This window comes from Gambusia affinis, linkage group LG17 (assembly GCF_019740435.1).
Source record: "Gambusia affinis linkage group LG17, SWU_Gaff_1.0, whole genome shotgun sequence".
NCBI classification, from domain to species: Eukaryota; Metazoa; Chordata; class Actinopteri; order Cyprinodontiformes; family Poeciliidae; genus Gambusia; species Gambusia affinis.
In genome coordinates, this window is record NC_057884.1 from 1,125,372 (window position 1) to 1,149,537 (window position 24,166).

Consider the following 24,166-nt stretch of genomic DNA (forward strand, 5'->3'; position numbering starts at 1 on the left):
GACCTCCGCGATTACAGCTCCAGCTTCAACCCCGAGCCAGAGGCCCGGGGCTCCGCCTGCCCTCTGATCATCACAATCAACATCGTCGCGCACAGAAACCGTCCTGAGGCTTCCAGAGTCCGGGAGGAGCTGAGTGTTTGTGATGGCTGCAGAGCCGCCGTGGGTCCTCCGGGGAGTGGAGTGGAAGTGAGGCAGCAGCAGCAACAGCAGCGCACACTGCGTCAGATCTCTGCGCTCCTCCTCCCTTTCTCCTCTTTCCTGTAGTCCGGAGAGAGGAAGAGGGAAAGTGGTCATCCTCCTATCGTTTCCCTGCTGCAAAACTCACTACTGTACGAGACTCCGGAGAAGAAATGTTGTTATAATGCAAATAAAAACATGTAGGGTAAAGGTGGAGACTGTAGGTCCCGTTGATTGAAGTGAACGAAGATATTTTGCAGACAATCATGGCCAGGTTTAAATGTTCAGCTGATTTTTAATAGAACAAATATCAGTGAACAGCTGGTAGTTTCAGTCAGCCACCTTTTCAAGTTCTAATCATTTTTTCTTGGAATAATATGTAATAAATTACATTTAAAATTCGTTTGCCAAAAGAGACACAATAAGTCCCAACTCTGATATACACCATATTAAATGTAAATAATTTTCTTATAATTAATATAAGAACAAGTAGAATTTTTTAATGTCTTTTATGCTAATGGAGAAAACATAAAAACGCCTTCATGACTCTTCCTCCACCTAGTGGTCGGGGTGTAGAAGTTCTGCATTGACTGCAAAGTAAAGATGTAGGCGACTTAGCAACACTTTAGTCAAAAATCTTGAATACCTGATAAACGTATTTAAATATAAGAATACAATTTTTTTACTTCTAGCATTTCTCTTGTTTTATTCTTCATCTGCCCTTCACTGTTCCTTTAAGTCGGTTTGTCACATATAATTCCAATAAAATATTATAAAGTTTGTGTTTGTAACATGACAAAATGGGTAAAAGCTCTATGAATACTTGTAGAAAGCACTGCAAGAACTAAATATAGAACTAGAGTAAAATTGTACATTGAGGTACAAAGCAGAATATATTTAAATTCACAAAGTGTTTTCAATGAATAGGTACACAGTTGAAAAGTCAAGCCTACAGGGTAAAACTAAGCAAATTGGTGATCATCTGTGTTTGGGCCTTTTTTGGTTTATTTTTGTGCTAGAAGTATTACATAGTTTAATTATTGTGTAACTTTAGGAGATTATAATTGTTTACAACCTCCAAAAATAAAGTTTCTTTCTGTTTGTTCCACGGTGACTGAGTGTTCAGCAGATGACTCTGTTCAAATAATAGATTGGATGCTTAAACCATTTCAGGTTTTTGTTTATTCGTTTCTTTTAAATTACATTTACAATGACACCACACACATAAGTTACAAACCGAAACATATGAGAACAGAAGTGCAAACAAGTCTTTTGAAGTTTGTGAGTTGTTGAATTTAAAAGTTCAAACACACAAAAACACACTTACAACTCCATGTAAGAGTTAAAGCAGTTAACCACTATGTGTAGCTAAAGCATTATTTGTGGCCAGTCTGTACAACATGAAAGCCTTCATTAAAGGAACAACGCTCCATTTATTCTGTATTTCCATCATTGTCCTTCAACCCTGACTGGGTTTTTCTACAGCTTGTGAAACAAAGTAAACGGTTTCTTATAGAAATGAATGAAACGTTACTTTTTAAAACAATATCTTTGCCAGAAGATGTAACAACATATTTTGCTTGAATGAACATAAAGTCAGTGTATTTGACCACTGCTGTTTCCATTTTACCAGCCATTTTGTCTCCAGTGATTTGCTGGAAGATATCAAAAAACCAAAAACAAAAAAAAATGCAGAGAAGGCATCTCCATCTTTCTCTTCATGTCTTTGTTATAGATATTCATTATTTACTCACATTACGTCTCACAGGACAGCTTTTTAAATCCGCTTGGCAAACAGTTCAGAGTTTAGCTTGCAGACACTGGCCTTCTTATGCAGCCTTTCTGGAAAATCCCCAGTCTGAAGTGGGAATGTGTATCGGCTTTCTGGAGCCACAGCAGCACTGCCGGTAACAACATTAGAACTTTAATACAGAATAGAAGCCAATATAGAACTGAAAGGAATCTACATGGTTATGTTAGGTATAGATGTGACAGCATTAGCAACATCTACAAAGCAGGTTTTAGTGATTGCACATTTATCTCACAGTTATATTAATTCAGTGACAGGTTACTGGGACAGATAGTGACCAACAAAAATCAGATTTTTGCTAACATTTTCTCTATCTCTCGTAAAATGCAGATAATAAGCCATTTTAAAATGTTTACCGAGTATGAGTCCAGGTGTGCTAGTTCAGTGACACATTCCCTTAAGCCACTGAGTGGACCAATCAGACGAGGGTATGAAAGGAGTGACCTGTCAAAGGAAAACCCTGGAAATTAAACCACAACATGCTCACTATTTTATCAAAGCATGCGTCTGGACCCAACCAAGTGTTGGAACGGTGATCCATAGCTCAGTATGCAACGCACTCCAGCTCAGCCACACTAAACAGAAAGGCACCGTTGATATTTTTCTGCTCTGAAATCTACTGGGAACCTTTGCTACATACGAGCATATGGCACTTAACCTGCAGCACATGAACATCTTTATGCAGCTGTGTCTTCTTTTATAAAACTCTTTATTTGCTACTTCACTAAAATAGGTTTCTTTTTTCTTTTTTAAAAGTCTTTATACAGCAGTTAGCTTGTTGAAAGTTACATTTTAAGTGAATATGTCTCTGTAGAAGGTATTTCTGTTAATGTTACACAGCAATGGGATTGTAAGGTTTAACCAGCAGGACAGGGCTTGGTGATGCTGGGTTAGTCCTGCTGCTCTCCACGTCCCAAAGGGCTGTGCTGCTGTCTGCAGTACGGAGGGGCGCGTCTCCTCCACGAGGCTCGTCTGTTTCACTGAATAGCATGCTGTCACTGGACTCTGTGAAATGCAGTACATGACATGCAGCACTTTTGGTGCTGCAGTTCCGATTCATTAGTTTTTCTGGTAATTCTAAAAAGCTGTAGCTGGCAGCGTCTGTCCCACAGTCCCCCGTGACTCCGTACGCAACATTCTTTGCAGCAAGGGCTGGGCTGGGAGGTAAGCTGTGTGCTACCAGGCCGTGATTATAGTGGGAGAAGCTTCTCTTCTGATCGTTCAGTCTTGAGGACAGCTGCTGCTGGCTCTTCTTTGACAGCAGCAGTGGGCACTCCTCCTCAACAGAGGGACTTAGAGCCACTGAGGGGACAGAAAGGGCCAGGCTGGACAATGGAGCAGACATCTCTGATGGAGGAGACACAGGAGTGCTCAGAGCTGTCTTTGGGTCCGGAGACAGCTGGGACAGGCTTCTCATGGGAGAGGCAAATCTGCACAAACACAGACAGAACAGAGATATTAGAAACAACTTAGTTCAAAAATCTATACTGCAGGACTGACCTGAAAAATGAAAATAACACAAATATTTAAGATGCAACCATGATGTCTTTATTACAAACTCAAAGTAAAATAAAATTAATGAGCAAGCTCAGGATGAGATTTTTTTATTTCATCAGATGCAACAATAAAAATTAGCTGAAAAATCACATCAGTCATAAAGGCCCACATAACTTAAACCGAATGTTCACTAGGGGTGCTGTTTCCAGAAAACCTCCTTACAGCTAACAGAGAGACCTCTTTATTCCTGATATCACTAGGATAATGTTTTCAATTATTATATTTGTAACTAATTTCTATCAAATATCTCTGACATTAGCTGGTAAAGTCTTCTAATGTCTACCATAGCAGTGCAGCATTTACTAAGGTAATATTTCCTGTTAGGATTTCAGAAGCTTTCAAACAGAAACTATTGTGCCACACATCTGCAGAAACTCACATCATCAGTCAGCCCTCTGTTTGACTTCCAACACTTAAGATGAGTTTGAGTAATGAGTAACAACAACACAGGGTCAGCAGACAGACTCTCTTTACATCCGCATGTACAGCATTTCAAGTTCTTGCATTTTTCTTCTGTGTTTAAATTTGAAAAAAGATCAAATACCAAATCATTTTAGTCATAAGTGGAGAATTATGGCTTCATACACATCACCAATAAAAGAACACAGTGCAAGTCAAAACAGCCAGATATAATAAAGGTGACGTACTGCTGCTATTCTGGAAACAAGAGGTGCACCGATTTATCAGCCAGGAGATTTCCATTATTTTGGGAGTTCTGTGTGCTCTCTGATCATCCAATATTTGACATGTGAAGCCGATCTTATCCACATGTACCTCGTCAAAGGTTTACAAGTCAGTCACTGTCCTCTGCTGCTCTCCAGTGAGAGATGTTCGACTGGTAGACCGGTCCACCAGGTCATCTCTACATGATGCTGTTAACAATAGTCACCCCAATGTTACCAACTCAGCAACTTTCTTGCCGTATTTAGCAACTTTTCAGACAAAAACAAACGTATTGGCCAAAATCGGATAATAGATAAAAGAAGCCCGAGCTTCTTTTGAAAAGAAGCTCGGGCTTTCTCATATTTAGCTGAGTCTGGAAGATAGCTCAACACTATTAAACTTGAAAAAAACTGTTTTTGTTTGTTTCCCTTCCCAATATTTTGTGTTATTTCAATAAATGCAGTTTCTGAAAATAGGCTACAGCCATTTTGATGTGTTATAAGTTTGGGTAAATAAATCACCGCTGCACTCTGGGGAAAAAATGAAAGCTTTGCTTTCATCTGGAAGAATTTGTGTATACCATTAAAAGCTACATTATGTCTTATTTCTTCTTGGGCTGCATCTTTTGGCTTCAACCAAGCATTGTTATAAAATAAGAAATTAAAGGAAAATAAATACATCTATTGCCCAACTTTAAAGGACGTTCTATATTGGTGTAAGAATCAGCAGTTGACGGGTAGTTTAATAGGAAACATCAAATAATGGAAGTTGTTTCATGTTTAAAGTCAACATAAAGAGCTCAAAGTGCATGTCAACCTCTGAGGTCTAACCAATCATAGGGCATATTTCTCCTGTTCATCTTTTCCATTCAATGAAATTTTTTTTTTTTTTTAAATATGGACACGTTGCACTTCAGGGCAATTTATATGTTAAATAATTGCATTAATTATGCTCTAATTTAATTGATTAAAAAACTAATTCCATACTTACTAACTGATGGGGCGATAATAAAAGAAGCAGTCCACACATGTTCAAGCTTCTCTACTGGAAACTGAAATCTACACAATGAGCAGGGATTTCCAAATCCTACCATTAAAATAAGAAATGAAAATGATTGAATATCTAAATGTACCTTTGATAAATTTATTGCATGGCAAAATGAACCCTCTGACCCATTATTTGCAGATTAAGTGCTTCCTTCTGATTATTTTAATCTGATAGTTGTAGACGATTTTCCCCTAAAGTGTTGTCATTTTTCTGATCTTTATAGTTCTGTTCATTTGTCAAATTTAAGATTAATTTATCAGTTACCTGGAACTTTAAGGCAACTCCTGTTGGAGTTTGGTGTCTCGGCACTTTGCTGAATTAGAACTTAAGTCAGTGGTGCCACTTGTGGCATTCAGACGACCCCGGACGCCCTGTGTGGCACGCTGGCTATTCTCCGCCAATGACATCACAGAGTAAGACTCAGTATCAGACAGAACATTGTTGCTCCAGTCCTCACTCCAGCTGCAGAGACAGGGAGGGAGTTATTTACATGGGGACCATATATTGCCACGTCTTCTGTCCACAGTCTGTTCAACCCATGTCACATAGCAGGTGTTTAGACAGAGGCTGATCTACTAAATCACCTAAAATATGTATGTTTCTTTTTATTTTGGTATTTATTCTCAAAGCAACAAGTGGAATCAGAAAACAGGAATAGACTGTCAGATCAGAAAACATCCCAAAATGAGACTGGAGGATGCTGGAGCTCATCAAGACTGCACCTCACACTTGGATTTAGTTTTCATGTTTAATATCTGAGGTTTGAGTCAGGACATCACAAAACTCTGTATAATCAGTAAAAGTACACCTGAGTCCATGTTCTCAGTGTCGGGTCAAAGGTCGGAGTGTTCCCAACCCGGGTTTGTCCAGGACTTGAGAAAAGGCTTCTCCTCTTTACACTCAGGGACCAGAATACATGTACAGTTATCTAAGGGAGTGTTGTCATTTTAAATCCCAGTCTCTATACTGTTTTATTACTATTATCATTATCATTAAGTTGCTGGGGGGCGCTGTTGAGCTGTTTGTGCTGCAACTCTTAAAATACCTGCATGAAAAATGGACATGTGAAATATGGAGTGCTGAAGCCTCCAACATGGAACTTCATTTTGGTAAAGAAAATGATAACCTTTGAACTACAACAGGCCTTTACAGTGCTTTCACTGCTTGAGCAGCTAAATTAAAACAGTGGTGTGTTCATAATGTGTACACTATGTGAGCTTCGTCACCATCTGAAGCAGTTCTGAAGAAAGCACAACAACCCCAGAATGTCTGTCCTTGCTCTGTAAGGTACAAGAAGGTTCCAAGGAGACAGTCGAAGGCTCAGCTTGAAAAGGTTCACTGTCAGTACACATGGGGGTAAACTATTCTTTCACTTACGCCACCATATGCACATTTTCAATCTAATTAGTAACACATAAATTCCCATAAACAAAGTCAAACCAAAGAGAGTGTCTAACGAAATGTCTGTTTTTACCTTTGGCTGGAGATGTTGGTGAGTGTGGTGGGCTGATTAGCAGTCGCATATTTGCTTGTGGGAAAAGTTGTTTCTGTCTCCTCTGTTACAAGCTGCCTCATGGAACCATTACATGGCTGGAAGTAGGCAGAACCAGGATGAGAACTGATTCTACAGATATAAGTTCTCACACTTTTAATGTAAAACCGACAGCTTACGTTGACAATCTTCAAATCCTGCAAAGGCACAGCAGCACTGGGACGTCCTGCCGCAGAGCTTTCCGTACAGGAGCCAACAGCGGGATTTGAGTTGTTCTTTCTCTTCTTCTTCTGGCTCTGTCTCAGGCGTTCACGTAGTTTCTTCCTTTGCTTGCTGGTTGGCGAGAAAGAAAGGAGAGTCACAATATTTCCAGAGGCTGTTACAAATTTTCACAGGGAGTCAGAAACCACACCTGCTTCTCCTTTACAAGCATTTGCACAACTGACTGTATACAAAGAAGTAATCATTATTACAATATACTAGAAACATTAAAAACATCTAAATTGTAACAATTATAAAGTCTAACATTTTAGTTAAGATTTTTACAGGACTTGCATTGCATTCGCTACCAATTCGAAAATATCAGTGGTTAAATAAAAGATGATATCTGTACTGACATCCACTTTTTATATAGAGAACTGCAGTGAATGTTACGGTGGAAACTACAGTGAAAGCTGCAGTGAAAGTTGCAGTGAAAGTTGCAGTGAATGTCACAGTGAATGTTACTGTGAAAACAGCAGTGAAAATTGCAGTGAAAACCGCAGTATAGTTTTTAAGGATCCTTTAAATTTTTAAAGTGCATAATATGCTACCAATGTCGACTCCATACAGTTTTCACTGCTGAAAACAGCAGTGAAAACTGTAGTTGCAGTTGCAGTTGCAGTGAATGCAGCAGAATTAAAAGGGACGTTCTTTACATCGTATTTCTCTGCTGCGTCTGGTGCACAAAGACATGCTAGAACCTTGAAGCAGTTCCAAAGTGTTGCATGACAATAAGTAGTGCTATCATGGGATCATTGCTTAGATTGTGTGGTATTTTGTACATGTGTGGTTGAAATGGGGATAATCCGTAAATTTGCTAATCATATTAGTGTTTTCAGCATTCTGAAAACCATTACTTTTAAATACATATAAAACCCATCTGAATTTTACGAACGATTCAATTTTATTTATTCTTCTATTCTTTTGATCAGCACAAGACAGGATCAAAATAACACCTCAACCTCCTCAAACAGATCTCTTTTCTACAGGTCTGCTGAAGTGCTCAGCATGTCATTTTCAAGTTTAATTTAATAGATGAATCTGCAGTCTGTGATGAGACACTGGGATTCGCCCCATAGGAGAGATCTAGGGAGTTTGGTGTGAAAATTCAAAACATTTATGCTAAAAGAGAAAAAAATGGTAGAAATTACTTTGTTTTGCAGTAGGCAACCACGCACATGATTCCAACAACTAGGAGTGCTATGCAGATCCCTGTTATTGTTAAAATGCGCTTTTGATACAGCTCCTCGGCTTCTGAAAGAGAAGAGAAAATTCTTTATAGCATCAAAGTAACACTCAATGACAAAAACCATTAAAAGCAAACAGAAAGAGAGTATTGTGCATACAACACTGCATTATGCATAACACTGAGGAAAAGTTAGATGATCAAATCTTGCCATTGATAAAAACGCCAAACAATCCATTTGCATTGGTTTGCTCTGCTTTTAGCTCATCTTTATACAGTATTAGAAGAGATAAAATGGACAGATGAAATAAATATGAACGGACGCACTAAATGGAAGCAGGTGTGTTAGAAAACACAAACACTGAAATAAAACTGGAGGGACAAACACAATTCCTCCAGTCTCCACAGAAACATGCAGCATTAGCAGATGTAGAATATGTAGAGCTGACATTATGGCAACACACACGTAAACACATAATTATGAGAAGGAAATGTGCAAATGATAAATTTATCATTCAATTTCAACTTGGGCTCAAAAGAAATGAAAACACATTGTAACCATCATAAACAATGTTTTAATAACATTGTGCTTTTTGGCATATGCTGTTTTTCAAGGACGCCTTTTTAATAAGATTAATTTCAATTTATTGTTGGATACCAGAAAATGTTCTAATGTCATTTGATTATTTTCATATATTATTCAGAATTTTAATAAATATTTTAAGACATGAGTTATCACAGAGGTATCAGGGAAAATATCAGGTTTCATAGCAATTCTCTGTTCTTTAACTGCAATAATTGCACTGTGGTTTATTTTAACCAACTTAAAGAATAATCATAACAGTCAAAATTGTTGAAAAATTTAACAAAGGAGACTGAAATTAACTAATGTAAATCTCCACTATGTTGCACTATAAAATATTATACATATATGGGGTTTGAGTTCAGATGATAAAATCCACTTTTTATTCAAATACTGGCATCTGATACCATCTTGACTGTCCTCATTAGTCTCTTAATCAGCTGTCTACTGCAAGTAAGACACTGCCTACTCTGAAGTACATTACAAAACCCTACTTAACCAAACCAATGTTTCAGTACAAACCAAGGGAAAGGCATCAGTGAATGGAAATATTGTGTGCAAATGTTAAGGTTAGTGATGGGTGGTAATGGTCAGAAATCCAGTGGGAGTGCATGTAGATGACAGGTCATGCATATGCCAACTGTGCATGCAGCCTGATGTGGTTTCTAATGGTCATCTTTTACTTTTTTATTTTTCCAACTTTCAAGAAACAACTATGCAAATTCTATTCTATTTTATTGTAACTCCTCTAGATAACAGTAAAAGCATTCATTCAAGTTAAACGCTAAGAACAAATTTCAAATCATGCCAGAGAGATTTGCTAGCATGCAAAAAAAAAGTGACAACATTATTGACATGAAGGAAGAATGTGAGTAATTGTCAGTGATGCATGCTTTAATCTGAATGGAAGGAGAGAAGAACAGGACACATACTGTAAAAGCTGGCCATTACATAGTTTTGGCAGCGATCACCAGTAAATTCACTTGGACACCTAAGCATGAAAGACAAGAAACAAAGAAGAACGAGAGGCTGTTAGTTACCAAAGGTCTGTGTAAAACCCACAACAGTCATCACTGGTGTTAGGAGGACAGGTCCAACAAGACCAAAAGATCTAGCTGTCACTTTTTTACATCTGAGAATCTGATATGTGATTTTTCTCAGACCTTCCTGTGTGTTTTAGTTTGTCTGTAGTCATACAGAGATTACATGACACACTGTTGGGGTTTGCATCGCCAGCAAGCCAGTTTAACTTGTCTCTTTGCAACAAACTGGAATTTGCATGTACTTCTGTGGCTACTGAGTCCAGACTGTCACTAGTATAATAGTATAGATTGGGAGTCACAGGGGAAGAATGTTAGTGTGAATGGAGACAACATTAAGTCATACACGTATCACTGCCTCTTGGAAAACAACTCAGCCCTTTGACGTGATGGGTTACAACACAGATGACATGTGATGAGATGTGAAGTACATGCAAAATTCAGCGCAGTGCTCTGCAGAGGAGAGTGGGCAGAACTCTAAAGATGCTTCCCCTTTTGGCTGCGTCCGATTTTACTTTTTAAAAGACCATTGCATCTCATGATTTTAGTTAGAGGTTACCAGGAAAATGTGGATTTCTCCATCATGTCTTGAAGAAAACATGACAGGGGTGAGACACCAGTAATGACATGTGGGACTGAAGACAGCTGTGTTGACATACGTTTTGGGTCTGAGACTTTCTTAAGCACAGCCTGTTCACATCGGTGCCCAGTGAATCCGGCCAAGCACCTGGGTGATGATAGAAGGGAGAGGAGAAACACAACGGCTATGTGTTACACACTAACACACACTGATTGACAGCACAGTGAGCACCAATAAAAACACGGAGATCCAGGAGAATCGTTGAATGGCCAAACGAAAGTCCAATAATTTAAGAATTCAAGTTACAGAGCATTACTTTCACTGAGACCTGGCAGTTTTATTTTGGTGGCCATAATAGATCCCCATTATATGTATTACTTTACTGTTAGTCTCTTGAAATTCATTAGACCAGTTGATCTTTTTAATTCTGAAAAAATGACCTCACATTTCTGAGAACACAATAAAACCAAATAATTACTTTATTCAATGCAGTTTACAATAAAATAGATTTTATACATAACCAATAAAGATTGTAAAGATTATTAAGGTAAGTTTTCCTGAGGACATATATTACCAAAAACCAAACAAGCATCTGATGAGCTTGATGTTGTGAAGGCTGAAGTCAGTAAATGAAGTAGCAACCAGTTCTGGTTGGTTAAAACAGGTGAATGAGTCGTTATGCAGTCAGGGTGCATAACAGAAAGCTCAGGATACCTTCAAAGCTTTCACTCTGTAGAACGATCCTCTGCTCACAACAAACAATAACACTAAATGCTTCAATTTCAGCTGGACCTTTTCAGCTGGTCACCATTCTTTGTCTGAAAAAGGTCATTCTGGGATGGATGAAACTGAATTAGAAGCAAGTGAAGCTGAGAAACCACTACCAGTCCAAAAAAAGTGTCTCACTGTAACATTTACCTGGACCAATACAGAATACATTACCTCAGGCATCATTTCAATAAGCTTTGCAATGTCAAAATCTTTATTTCCATCCAGTGTTGTATTGATTTGTGCCATGATCTTGCAGAGATGATGGGAGAGTCCCAGCGCTGTGCATAGTTTGAACTCTGGACTCTGTGGTGGCCAATCCATGATGACTCGTGATCACTGATGCACTTTTGGACAGCTTGAGCCTGATGAATCCTGGCATTGTCATTTTGGGTTGTGGTCATGCCACCAGCAAAGAGGAAATTCACAGATGGACTAACCTGATCTTCAGTGTTTAAATCTGGACTCATCAGACCACCTGACCTTCCACTGCTCCAGAGTCCAGTCTGATGCTCCCCAGCAGATTAGATATCTGTGGAAGCTGTTCAGTCATGTTCCTTTTGAGGTCCCCTCACATTGTGGAGTGGAAATGCTCACTTTCACTTTTAAACACATCTGAGTTCTGCTGATGTTTTCTATGACTTTATTTCACCAGATGTTTACGTGATTGCTGATCACAACCATTCAACACATCACATAGTGATAGTGACTCCCAAATTTCTTCTAGTTTTTAAAAACAAATTGGAAAGTTCTCAACCTAATCTTGATAGTTTCAACAATCCCATCAGATGTTTTCTCTGCTTGATGAATGCTAATAACGTGGCTCTTCTAAAACAGATGAACATCTTTTCCACAACTGGGTAAAGGTAAGCTTTCTGAGACAAGTTGGGTTTTTTTATTCTGAAAAAATGACCTCATATTTCTTTATTCAGTATATATAATCAAAAACCAAACAGAAAGGAAAGGCTGCTTACTGCATTTATTATGGTGAATATTCTTGTTGCCAGCTAAAACATAATCATTTGTGCAGTAAAGGTCTGTGATATATATATATATATATATATATATATCACAGACATAACCATGTTACATATGTTCAGAGGAGCATCTGATTGTTTCAACCCAATAGATAGAAACTAAAGACTGGAGTCCTGAAATGTTTGTGATTTTACAAAAAGGTGGCATTTGAGATTGATTGAATATGCGAGTTAAGGAAGACAGTGAAATCTAGAGTAAAGTGAAGGTTCTAAACCTTGCAGGGTTCAGATCTTGATATTCGGCAGGCAGCAGCTAAAGTGCTCAATGGGAACCCAACAACATGTCAACTCTGAGGTTAGGTGCACGACTAGGAAACCTCTGAGCCAGCTGCTCAGTGGGAAGAGGTGGGAAAATGACTCTGAATGGATAAACTGCCAGTTGAGGGGAAGCAGATGGAGTCAGAATGCTGACCACTGGAGGCAGAGTCCATATTACATCACATAGACTTTAACTAGAAAACGTTTGATCACTGACACTGGGTTGGAAATGAGCCACTGCTTCATTTAAAGAAGAGACAAACATTTTGAAGAGACAAACTGTCATATCACACATACCAGTGAAAATATTGTTTTCTAATTCAATTTCTACTTCTTTCTTATATTGAATTCAGGATCTCTCAATTTCCCTTCTGAGTTGAGAACATATGCTGTAATAGACTATAGAAAAAAATGAATAGTAGCTTGCTATAGGTCATGCTAAGATGACCTATAGTCCCATTCCTTTTGAAGTCCCTTCACATTGTGGAGTGGAAATATTCACTTTTACTCATGGGTCCATGATCTACATCAGGGGTCCCCAAGGTCGGTCCTGGAGGGCCGGCCTCCTGCATGTTTTAGTTCTCTCCCTGATTTAACACACCTGGGTCAAATTATGGCTCATTAGATGGCCTAAGAAGAACATTGACCTGCTGAAAAGGTTATTACTACCACCAGGGAGGGAACTAAAACATGCAGGATGCTGGCCCTCCAGGACTGACTTTGGGGACCCCTGATCTGCATGCACACTTTATGACTCTCCATCAGCTGGAAAGTTCTGAGGATAGAATTTATATCACACGTCTGCTTTGATTCCTGCTGCAGTTCATCACAGAGCTGCAGACGCATGAGCTGCAAGACTAAGACAGGATTGGAGAACAGATATCACAGAGCTATGACACAAAGCAAAAGTATTAGCCGTAATGCTACAATGTGCTACTGCAAACAGAGCAGAACCAACAGCTCATCCTCCAGCGTTCTTTAAATCTCACAAGTACTTTATTCAGTAGAACCTCTTGCAGATAAAATGGCTGATCAACAGCTTTGCTTCTTAAAGCATTCGAGTCATGTAGACTGCCTGCAGGAGGAATGTGACAGAGTTCAACCGCATCAGCTCAGGGGAATTTTGCTGAGTAATAGGCCACACCCCTTTGATTCTGCAATCCCAGCTGTATGTTCAAAAACATCAAAATGCCATATTGCAGAAGCTACGCTTCTCCATTCTTACTCTTTGTGTACAAAATTAACCCCATTTTGGTCTGGCATATTTAAAACTTTATCAGATATGCTCCATATAGAGTTAAGGCTGGACCCACTTCTGATTGTACTCGGAGTTTCTGTTCAGCTTTCTCAATTTAATAAATACCAACGACAATTATTATCTTATGCCTTTATCATAGGAAAAAAGCTAGTGTTGATGTTCTGGAAAAAACCAGAGGCTCCATCGGTTAAATTGTGGCTGGAGGAACTGTTAAGGCTTTCTCATTTGGAAAGAGTACGGTTCTCATAAGCAAATAACTTAAAGTGATTCAACAGAACTTGGCAACCCCTTCAGCAATATATTAATAACCCTATTTGAAGATGATTTGTTTTGATTATCGGTGTGATCCGATGTAAGTCCCAGGAAAAGGGGAGGAGGGTGGGTTGGGGGAGGTGATTGGGTCTTGAGAATGTCCTTATTTATGTCACTTTTGTTTTGTTTTAATTTTGTATTGTCTTTATGTTTTATGTTCACATAAAAAAGAGAACAAACATGTATTGTTGAGGTTGTAATTCTCATGTCTGATTTCTCAATAAAACAGTTTGACAACAAAAACATGACACTTTTAAAGTAATCTGTAAAGTTGTGTTTATGCAGATTTATGATCTCTGAAAGGAATCGCAAATTCATGAAAGCAGACAGTGTGACTGGTCTCTAATAGGTTGTTTGCTTTTCTTTTTCACCACACTTCAGATCATCAAACACATTTTAATAACAGACAAAACAAATGTGAATAAATGCAAAAATGCAGATTTCAAATTATTATTTTCTAATGATGTATTAAGAAGTTATCCAAACCAACCTGGTCTTGTGTGAAAATGTAATTCCACTCTCATTAAACCATCTACTAACTGGGATTAAAGGCAAAATGAGATTTTTTAGGGTAACTTTCTTCTCATCCATCATAAACAGTCCCTCCATTTTAAACACCTTCACAGGAGGCAACCATCAGGATGAGAACACAACACAGTACTTTAACTTTTTTGTTTGCTGATGTCCATGGATTATTTTATGGAATAATCCACAAACACCTCGTGGTCTCTAAACAGCCCCCTGTATGTTTACCCATAATAAGCAGCTGGAGCATAAATTTCATTTTCCTCAGTGTCTGAGTCAGATGACAGAGTGACGGTATATCAGTAAAACACAGACCAATTTATGTGCAATAAATTGTAACTTTTATCCTGACTGTTGTTATGCTACACAATAAAAGCACATCAAAGTATACTGGTGACACAATTCTTCATAGAAAAGCATTGTCTGACAAAATCCTGAGTGGAAATTACTTCAACTATACTCATTCCACAGATTCCTGAGCACCAACGTGAGCCAGGCAGCCTGCACTTCTCATTGATTTGTTAAATCCTGCAAGCATGGTGAGGTGAGCACCATCGATGTAGTTTACTGGATTGGAGAGCGCCACCAAGTCGCCATAGTTAGTGGCACGCACCTGCAGGCGACATCATGTCCACAAAACCATACTGTTCCAATGCAGGAATCTGTCACAAGAATGATCGTAGCACCCTTACTTCTTATCAGATTTCTATAAAATATGACTCAAATTAAGGAGAAGAAAATTGCATGTAAAGAAATTCTGTCAGTTGTGTCAAGAAGCAAGAGAGGACTAAGCAAATTTATTCTTTCTACTGGACAGTCTATTTAATTTTACATACCAGTAATTGCTGCTGTAGGAGATATAGTTTGTTAAATACTTTATGATATTCTGTATCCTATTTGACAACCGTTATTTTGCAATGGTCTCCAAAGGAGGAAGTCCAGTTTTTGGCGCTTGTTCAACTTTCAGCTGCAGTGCGCCATGGCAAAAGGAAAAAATGCTGAAAAACAGGTGAAGAACTCAAAACCACTTGTATTCTTCCTTTGTCTCGCTTTACTCCACCTGCACGTGGTTGCCATGGCAACTAACACTTTTTGGTTTTATTACTACTTTTTCTAGAACTGTGAAATAAGATACCCTTGGAGACGTTATCTAATTGTCATATGGTTGACAATTAGTGGTAAAACAATGCATACTTTTTCAAATTACTGTCATTTTCCTGATCACCGATATTATTGATTAGTGCAAAACAAAGCTGCACATGACACACGGTAGTCACGTGATGTCCAGTCCAGTAACAGGCCTATCAACGGTGAGCACCCACCAGCAGAAACAGAAATCAGTGTGTCTGCATCAAACACGATGCCACCAGATTTCTTGCTTTCCAATTTCCTGATTTTGTCACCGGGGGTCAGCTCCCTCTGTAGATCATCACAGACCACTTTTAAAACCCCCAGAAAGGAGCCTGTCTGTAAGATCTCCAACTTGCTGCTCTCAGACAGCAATCCTCAAGACTTCCTTCTCTTCATTGGACAAATCACTGTACAATTCTTTTAGTATTTAGTTAACATTCAAGATGAGAACTTTACTATTCCTACTTTTGTATTTAGTAGGCACTGCGTTGTGTACAGTTGATTCAGTGTTACTTACCTATTGTCATCACTCTTTGGTAACATTTGGCTGTGTTTTAGTCTAACCGGTGCTTTCTTTCATTTATTGATTGATTGATCAATCAATTGATTGATTGATCAATCAATTGGTTCATCAGACTCTATCAGTGTTTCAACATAAAAATTAATTTCCTTCTTCTACTCCTTTTTAGAGTTATTGACATAGAGACGATATTATGAATTACAAGACCAAACCAAACTAAAAGGAAAAGTTGTACACATAGTAATGAAAGCCCTTTAACTCCGGTAACTAATTATAACCGGAGGTTAGAAGTTCTCCTCTAGCAGTTCCAACACATTTGGTGACATAAGCAGAAGTCTGTCTCATACCTGCATAGAAACTTTGTACTGCCAGGCATAATTTCAAGTGTGAAGCATTCTCCTCCATTAACACAGTAGTTCTTCTGCCTGTCACTGCAACGCATGATGTGGCTGGAAGTCTTGGTTGGAGTGGAGGTGCTGGTGGTAGCTGCAGGATGACAACCAGGGTTATTGTTTGAAGGACAATAACTAAAATCAATTACAGTCAGTTTTCGTACTGCAAATAATAAATAAATACACAATGTACAAAAAAACCCTAAAAATATTAACTTTTTTTTATTTTACTGCCTGTCTTTATTGAAAGACTGTGTAGAAAACTTTAGGATTTTACTCAAAGTATATCTCACTAAGCTTAATTTATATGCATGTTAAACATCACATTGCCTCTAGGTAAACCTTTTCTTCTGCATGTTTGTTACTAAAGCACAATATTACCCCACAGACTTATCAGAATTTTCGGCTTGGCAAAACTTAATTTGTCAAGAATGTTATCTTGGTCCTGAAAAAAAAAACATTTTTGATAGTCGGTCCTCCCAGTTTATCAGTGTTTCAATACAAAACGTTTATTTTTTTTTTTAACAAAGATTGCACAGAGGAAAAGGCAGTTGCCTCACAATCTGAAAGTTATGGGTTTGATTCCACCTTCCTCCTGCCACATGCTGCTGTGCCCCTGGACAAAGGCACTTAATCCAAAGTTTTGCACAGATCTGTATATTGGAAAGGGATGTCAGTAACATGTTACTTAGAAACCCGCAATTCTAATCTCATCCCTTTTTTTTATTAACAAGTAATCTAATGTGTTACTATTTCCAATCCAGTAATCCGATTAAAGTTACTCATAGTTGTGATGGGTGTGACAGGCTAGAGGCAGGGTGCACTGTGGGAAAGCAGCTAAGTTCCACACTGCTAAATGACAAGCAAAACCCCCACCACTAAATATATATATAAAAAAAAAAATTAGCATTTCACCATCAGCTGCTACCGAGCGCTTCACTCACTACTGCACTGACTGCAGAGTCTGTCTGCCCACAAATCCTGAAAACAACAGTGAGCCAGAGAATAGATCACTGGAGACAAGTCTCCTTGAAACAGACAATATTTCATTTGCAATTTGTCCTCGGCGACGCTCCAAGCTCATGCTTTTAATTCACCCAAGGGTCCCCATTCTCCATAGCAATCAGAAATGGTTAAGATGTCTTCGTCCTTTCTCCATACTTGACTGCAATCCTTTACCTACAACAGCTGTCGTTTTACTCATTGGCATATTGATTTAGAGTAGAACGGGGTTTTAGTTTTTAATGTGGATCAAACTCTTCTCACACATCCACAACGCTCTAGTTCCAATTATAGCAAAACCCAGACAAACATTGTTAAATACAAAGATATGAAAAACAATCAAAGCTGTTTTAGTATTAATCATAAAACCAGATTATAAGGTTGTCTGAGGGCACTGGTCAGCCTTCAGATGACGTTTTGCTTAGACAGCCTTGCAGACAGTTTCTTTTCTAACATGGTGTCATCGGTTGTTTTGCTATGGGTTCCTGCTTTTACTGGCTTTTGACTGTATGCAATATTGCCAACCTTTGTAGTTTAGAACCTCACCTGAGTCATCTCTGATTTCTTTATGTTGCTTTTCAGAAACCAGACCTTTGGTAAGCCCTTAACCCTCCTGTTATGTTGCGGGTCAAATTGACCTGTTATAAAGTTTAAAATTTTTTTTTAAATAGTTGGAAGTATTTTTTTGCTTGAAACTTTTTCTATTTGTCTTAATAGATGCACTCTACATATAAGTTGAAAATGTATTCCTTTTTCACATTCACAGCTCCCCCTGCATCTACTTTTTACATACATACTGTTTGGGTCAATTTGACCCAGCAGTGACGTTAAAGTGCAAAAAAAAGATTAAAAAATGTCCAAATCTATATGTTTTCTTGCAGCTAGGAGCCATATTTCACCACACACACACACACACAATGCACCACACACTTAAATTTACATGTGCATGCACACAAGCCCACTTTCTGACTATTCTCTTTACTTCATGAGGAAACTACGAGAAAGCAGGTGTTCATACCTCTTTTGACAGGAACCTTTTCTGTTCCAGTGGGCAAACTCCGCCCACTCTGAGTGACACTCAGCAGAAGTGGAGGAAATCATAAATACTCTCTGCATTTATCTTGATTTTAATCAGCGGATCAATTTGACCCAGAGCAGTATATGTGTCTCAAGTTCAATTATAAAGATCACCCATTGAAAAAAAAAAAGGTTGTCATTTTTAATAGGACAACCTTACATATTCCCAGATCAAATTTCAAACAAAAATATTTCTGGCATGTTTCCTTCCTGTCAAACCGATACGTTTTCACCTTGATTGAGTCATAAAGAAAATACCTCTGCCATCACCAGTGGAGATGATCTAACACACTCACAGGGCAATAAATCTGAAAGTGAGGTGATCACAACAGAAGCATCATGGTGGCGAGCCACAGGCAGACAGACAGTAATACTGTGCTGGTTTTTCTGGCGGCAGCATCAATTAGCTTCCAGCAGGCTCTGACCTTGAAATGGAGCACAGGCAGAAAACAGGAAGTGTCTCCATGTCAGAGCCCAGGGCTTCAGTTAGTGTCATGCATCATTTATTGATTTTTACTTATTCATAAGACTAGAACTATTCATCCACACATTTCAGGGAGTTGCACATTGCTTACAGTTGTGCTTGACTTTTTCAGCTCCCACATCTTCAGTGCAGATAGAATAAGGTTTGTGGTGCTTTTAGTCTTATAGTGGAGCTACCAAGCACACATGCACATGCATATGAATATATATATATATATATATATATATATATATATATATATATATATATATATATATATATATATATATATGTAAATAATTATAGATACAATTGTAGTTAGTATAATTCTTATTACATGATAATTGTTCAAATTACAGACATGCCAACAGGCGAAAGGGATTGTTCAAATTGATAAAGTTTATAGTTTATTTTATAGGTATGACAAATTTAATCTGCATGATCAAATTTTAAAACATTGGAAGCAATGCTGAGCATCTCTGCTTGATTTGGAGTCATTTGTGCAGGAAACACCTCATGTTGACACAATGCTGGAGCAAAAGCCACAAGATTTCACTTCTTATCTAGCATTAAACATACTGATTACAACATATTTTATTTAGAGAAAATCATCACTGTCACCATATTATTAGTTACCTTATGAAAACATTGCATAGTCATACATATCACATTTTTAGCAGGTTTATATCCTAGCACTGCTAAACATTGCTCTCTTTAAAAATGAAAGCTTATTGTTGCTGCTGTTTTTTTTTTTGTTTGGTTTTTTTTTTCAAAAGGAACAGCTCAGATATTTATGTTAACATCAGAACAAAGAACAATTTGAATGTGGATAAGAAAACATATCAAATTAAGATTTGAGGTAGTTTGAATGCATAAGTCAAAACTATAAAAAGTGGACCAATGTGTCTACACTTTATGAGGAAAAAGACAGATCAATCAGGAATACTGTGGAGCAGCACACCATAAGGTGGTCTTTATTCACTGCCAATGTTTTTACTGTTCAATCTTTGACTTTTGAAATGTTGACAGTAATAACCCATTTTCTCATATATCTTTCTGATGAATATCTAGAAAAATACACAATGGCTTTAAAAATGGCAGCTCAGCTACTGGAACCCAGCTAACACTAAGCTGTGATGAGCATAAACAAACAAGAAACTTATTGTAATTTTAATCACATGTCCTTTCAAATATCCTCCTCTACATTTCTCAAATTAATTTGAAATATCATAGAAAATCAATAAAAAGGAAAAACTTGTGTTCTGTTCGTAGCTGTAACTATCAAGTGCTGAAGTTGATATTCTGATTGGAAAGTAAGCGGTTTTCACCAGACTAGTACAGCTGAGACATACAAACCCTGCTGAAAATTATCCTTCTATACATGGTTTGTGTTTTGGATGTTTGCTAAATCTATTAGAACTACAAACTGAAAACAGTGTCTTTATCTATTTTATTCATTCAAGTGTAAAAAAGATTGTTGGATATATATTGTACAGTACCATGTACAATATGGTAGTAGGTCAGGGTTTCTTTATGTCTTTATCTGCTTTTAATATTTAACACATGTTGATCTTGGATTTTGAGGTTGAGGTTGAGAAGCCTCTGACTTTCCAAGCCAGATTTGTGATAAGAGAAAATCTTTAGCTAATTTGTTTGACTTGGAGAAGAAATGATGTGAAGAAATCTCCCTTCCCTTCATAAAGTCTTCTCCTGTGCTGATTGAGTTCAGAAATAAAACACACAATTCTTTTCTTTGTGTTCTGGAAATCCTGACCCACTCTGTGGATTCTTCCACCTCATTTCTCTGAACTAGTATTTTCTCTAGTATTTTTGATAACATTTGCTTCCAGAAATTGACCTGAATCACGGGTGGAATAAAAGATTGGAGCAGAATTTGGAACATGTTCATTTGTTGCTTCCGACACGCCTACCTGTGTAGCAACAGTTAGCAAAGTGGGCGATTGCTACACTCTGCATGTCACAGCATGTTATCATTCAGAGGAAATGCTGTAAACAACTGACAGAACACGTCCACAGAACAAGGAGCTGAGTTTGAAAGAATCCTCTTTGGTCTGGACCAGGAGCCACAGATCCCAGGTCCAGACCAAATTCAGCAACCCTACAATAACCAACCTGCCATTTAAAGAGAAAATCAGGTGTTCCAAGAACAAATACAAGGATTAAAACTTTTTAAAAGAGTGCTGTGCTTACACTGCTGTAAATGAAATTTCTTTTTCACCTTACACTGTGTCACCAAGCTCCATTAATACAATCCTAAACCTTAGTTTTAAAGACCTATTTTTTATAGAGAAAACAATGAGAGGAGAGAACCTGTTGATGAGAATGTTGGGATACTTACATATAGTTTGAAAGAGTTTTTCTAAGTCCTGGGTTGTCTGTTGGTTGGAGTTTTGCTTTGGAAGAGTAGAACGTTCAGCATTGTACTTCAGGGTCACAGAAGGATATGTCACTTGTGGAGACTGAGGCACAAATGGCCCGACTGTAGATTTCTCTTTCCCAAAAACTTCTGGGTGTCCAGGTGTAATGGCGATGGTAGTGGTCAGGGAGACAGTGGAGGGAGCAGAATGAGGAATAGAGACGGTGATTCCAAGCGTGGGGTTAACCGATATAATGATGGGATCCTGGCCAATGGGTTTAGGATCTAAGTGGGTGAGCGGTTCATATTCAAAGATCTTATCCACAAAGACCCATTTAAGTCCAGCAGTGCAAAGAGCTAAACTAAGAAGGCAGGCCAGGATGGGCAGAATGCAGATTTTTTCAGAGTGGAGGCAACGGTTAATCTGTTCCATCTCTATGCACACACAGCAGGTCGCAGGCAAAGGCACAATTCCCAAAGCACCGTCATGCTCCCCATCACCTCGGCCTTCCTCTGTAATTCCCTTTACACCCTCATCCCCACTCTCACCAGCTGCCTCAGTCTCCTCTGGTTTCTCCTCTGGGACTGGCCCACTATCAGGAGGCGGGCCAGTGGGGGAGGCCGTTTCAGGAGATGGAGCCGGTCCTGCAGAGTAGTCCTCCATTCCCTCAGTCATCCTTTTAAACTGCTGGAGGAAGAGTCTCTGAATGCTTCAACCATTAAAACAGGGCATCACACAAGTGTGGTCTGCCACGAGAGTCCATGAGAAGGCTTCCCAACATGAGGCTGTAGAGTCAGAGGACGAAAAAGCAAAATGCCCTTCAGAGACTGAAAGCTTGACAGTGGTCCACGAGGTAGCAGGACGACCTGCATCCAAGGATAGCCAGCTCTTTACACATGCTTTAAACAGTCAGGGAGTTGTACTGCAGTCAATTTATCTGCAGGCAAAATACATACACACATATTAATGTTGTATCTGGTTGAGTCGTGAGCGACGGTAGAAAAGTAGTTGTGACTCACCTGAACACTTTGGCAGGGGAAAGACAAGGGGCGGTGTCGATGTGATGGGCCGGCTGCAGTAACTGGATCGTCAAGGACATGCTGGCCGGGCACTGCAGTGGCAGGACGGACATGCTGCCTTGTCTAAAGTGCTCCAAGCAGCTGAAAGGCTGAATCATCAGGGAGCGGCAGGTGTCCTTCCTCTCAGTGCAGCCAAAGAAACAGATGAGTAAGGAGAAAAGGGAAAGAAAGAGAATCCTAGAGAGGGAGGGGGGCTGCAGTAGCACAGTGGGTCAGAGGAGGATGGATACTCCCCTTCTCCTTCTCTCCTCTCTCACTCCTCCTCTTGCTGTCGTTTCTCTCCAACTGGTGTGCACAGCAGCCTCTGGCCTCCTCCCTCTCTGCCTCACTTCCTCTGTCTTTGCAGGCTGCTCCCAATCCAAGCACAAAGCATCCAGCTAAGCAAGTTCCTACATGATCCAATTAGAGTGCATGTCAGCGAATCACAGACAGCCGAACTGCTGTAGCCAGCCCTCCCAGCACCACTCCCCAATGACTCTACTGCAAGGCTGGGGGACGAACAGCCAAGCAGACATAAGATACACATGGAGAAATGAATGGGATAAAACTTTAGTTAATAAATTATTGCATCTGAAATATATTGAAGTAAAAAAAAAAATCAAGATCTTAACATATTCAATGTACACAATCGTTAGAGAACAACTTTCCAGGTCTTATTTTTAAAATGTTGTTTAATATTCAAACATCAGCAGAACTTTCTTTGACTGGAAACAGAAATCACTGGTTGATCACTGCATCCAGTTTTATCTTAGCAATCTACTAGCTGCTAATGCGTCAGAAACTAAAACAAACAAATAACTTCATGGGAAATAAATTATTGATGCTCATCAACATACAACTTTAGAATGTTTCCCACAGTTACCACGGGAAACAGTTGGATAAATGTTTCAGGAAATGGTTCCTAATATTACCCATGTGCTCACTGTTCTCAAGAAAATAAGCTGCAAGAGTGATTTAAAGCCACCGGATCCTCATTGAGCCAATTAATGCCCAAGCCCCTCCCCCCACTAGCACTGCAGACTTATAAATAGGATAAAAGAAAAAACCAAGGTGGAGTTTGGGAGGGGGAGAAGACCTCAACAAGATGAGGAGCATCTAAAAGGTCAGTTTATCACCATACTGAGCACTGACACTCCTGTGACCCTATCCCATCCTCAGACAGAGTTAATACCAGTAATGGTATCTGTGGGGGAGCACTTCCTGTCAGGCCTCTGAATTAGTGACCTGAATATTGATTAACTTCTCAGGATACATAATCTGACACAGGAAGTGCAGAATAATAAATATCTGTGGAGTTTAGGTCTATTACTACCACAGTGTTTAGTCTCTTTAGACCATGAGACAATAAGACCTAAGCTTGCAAATGTTTCATTAGATAAATGATCAACTCCATACGGCATAAGAATTAAAAATGATACTTTTAACAGGTAATTATAAATGTTTTTAATGTTATTTTCACAGTCTTGGTTTGTATATTTGCATTTACAAATAAAAACTCATAACTCATTCCCACAATAAAATAAAGAAAAAACTTTGGTTGTAGCATAAGAATTTGATAAAGTCACGGTAA

General features: G+C 38.7%; 1 protein-coding gene across 3 annotated transcripts; it reads right to left on the reverse strand.

Annotated features, from left to right (window-relative positions):
• Positions 1-1,341: 1,341 nt before the first annotated feature.
• Positions 1,342-23,919, reverse strand: nrg1 (neuregulin 1). 3 transcript variants are annotated; one of them, XR_006373296.1, is made up of 9 exons: positions 22,537-23,919; positions 21,499-22,454; positions 16,553-16,691; positions 10,476-10,543; positions 8,159-8,261; positions 6,926-7,079; positions 6,729-6,844; positions 2,344-3,417; positions 1,342-2,078 (listed from the first exon to the last, which is right to left on the reverse strand). XR_006373296.1 is itself a non-coding variant. In XM_044144230.1 (8 exons), exons 2-8 carry the CDS (start codon positions 22,190-22,192, stop codon positions 2,820-2,822), a joined length of 1,863 nt encoding a protein of 620 aa, XP_044000165.1. In that variant the 5' UTR covers positions 22,193-22,454; positions 22,537-23,919; the 3' UTR covers positions 1,342-2,819. The 3 variants fall into 3 exon arrangements, 2 of the variants coding, with proteins under 2 accessions (XP_044000165.1, XP_044000164.1); XM_044144230.1 differs by lacking the exon at positions 10,476-10,543 and adding an exon at positions 9,709-9,767 and having other exon boundaries at positions 1,342-3,417; XM_044144229.1 differs by having other exon boundaries at positions 1,342-3,417.
• Between the last annotated feature and the right edge of the window lie 247 nt (positions 23,920-24,166).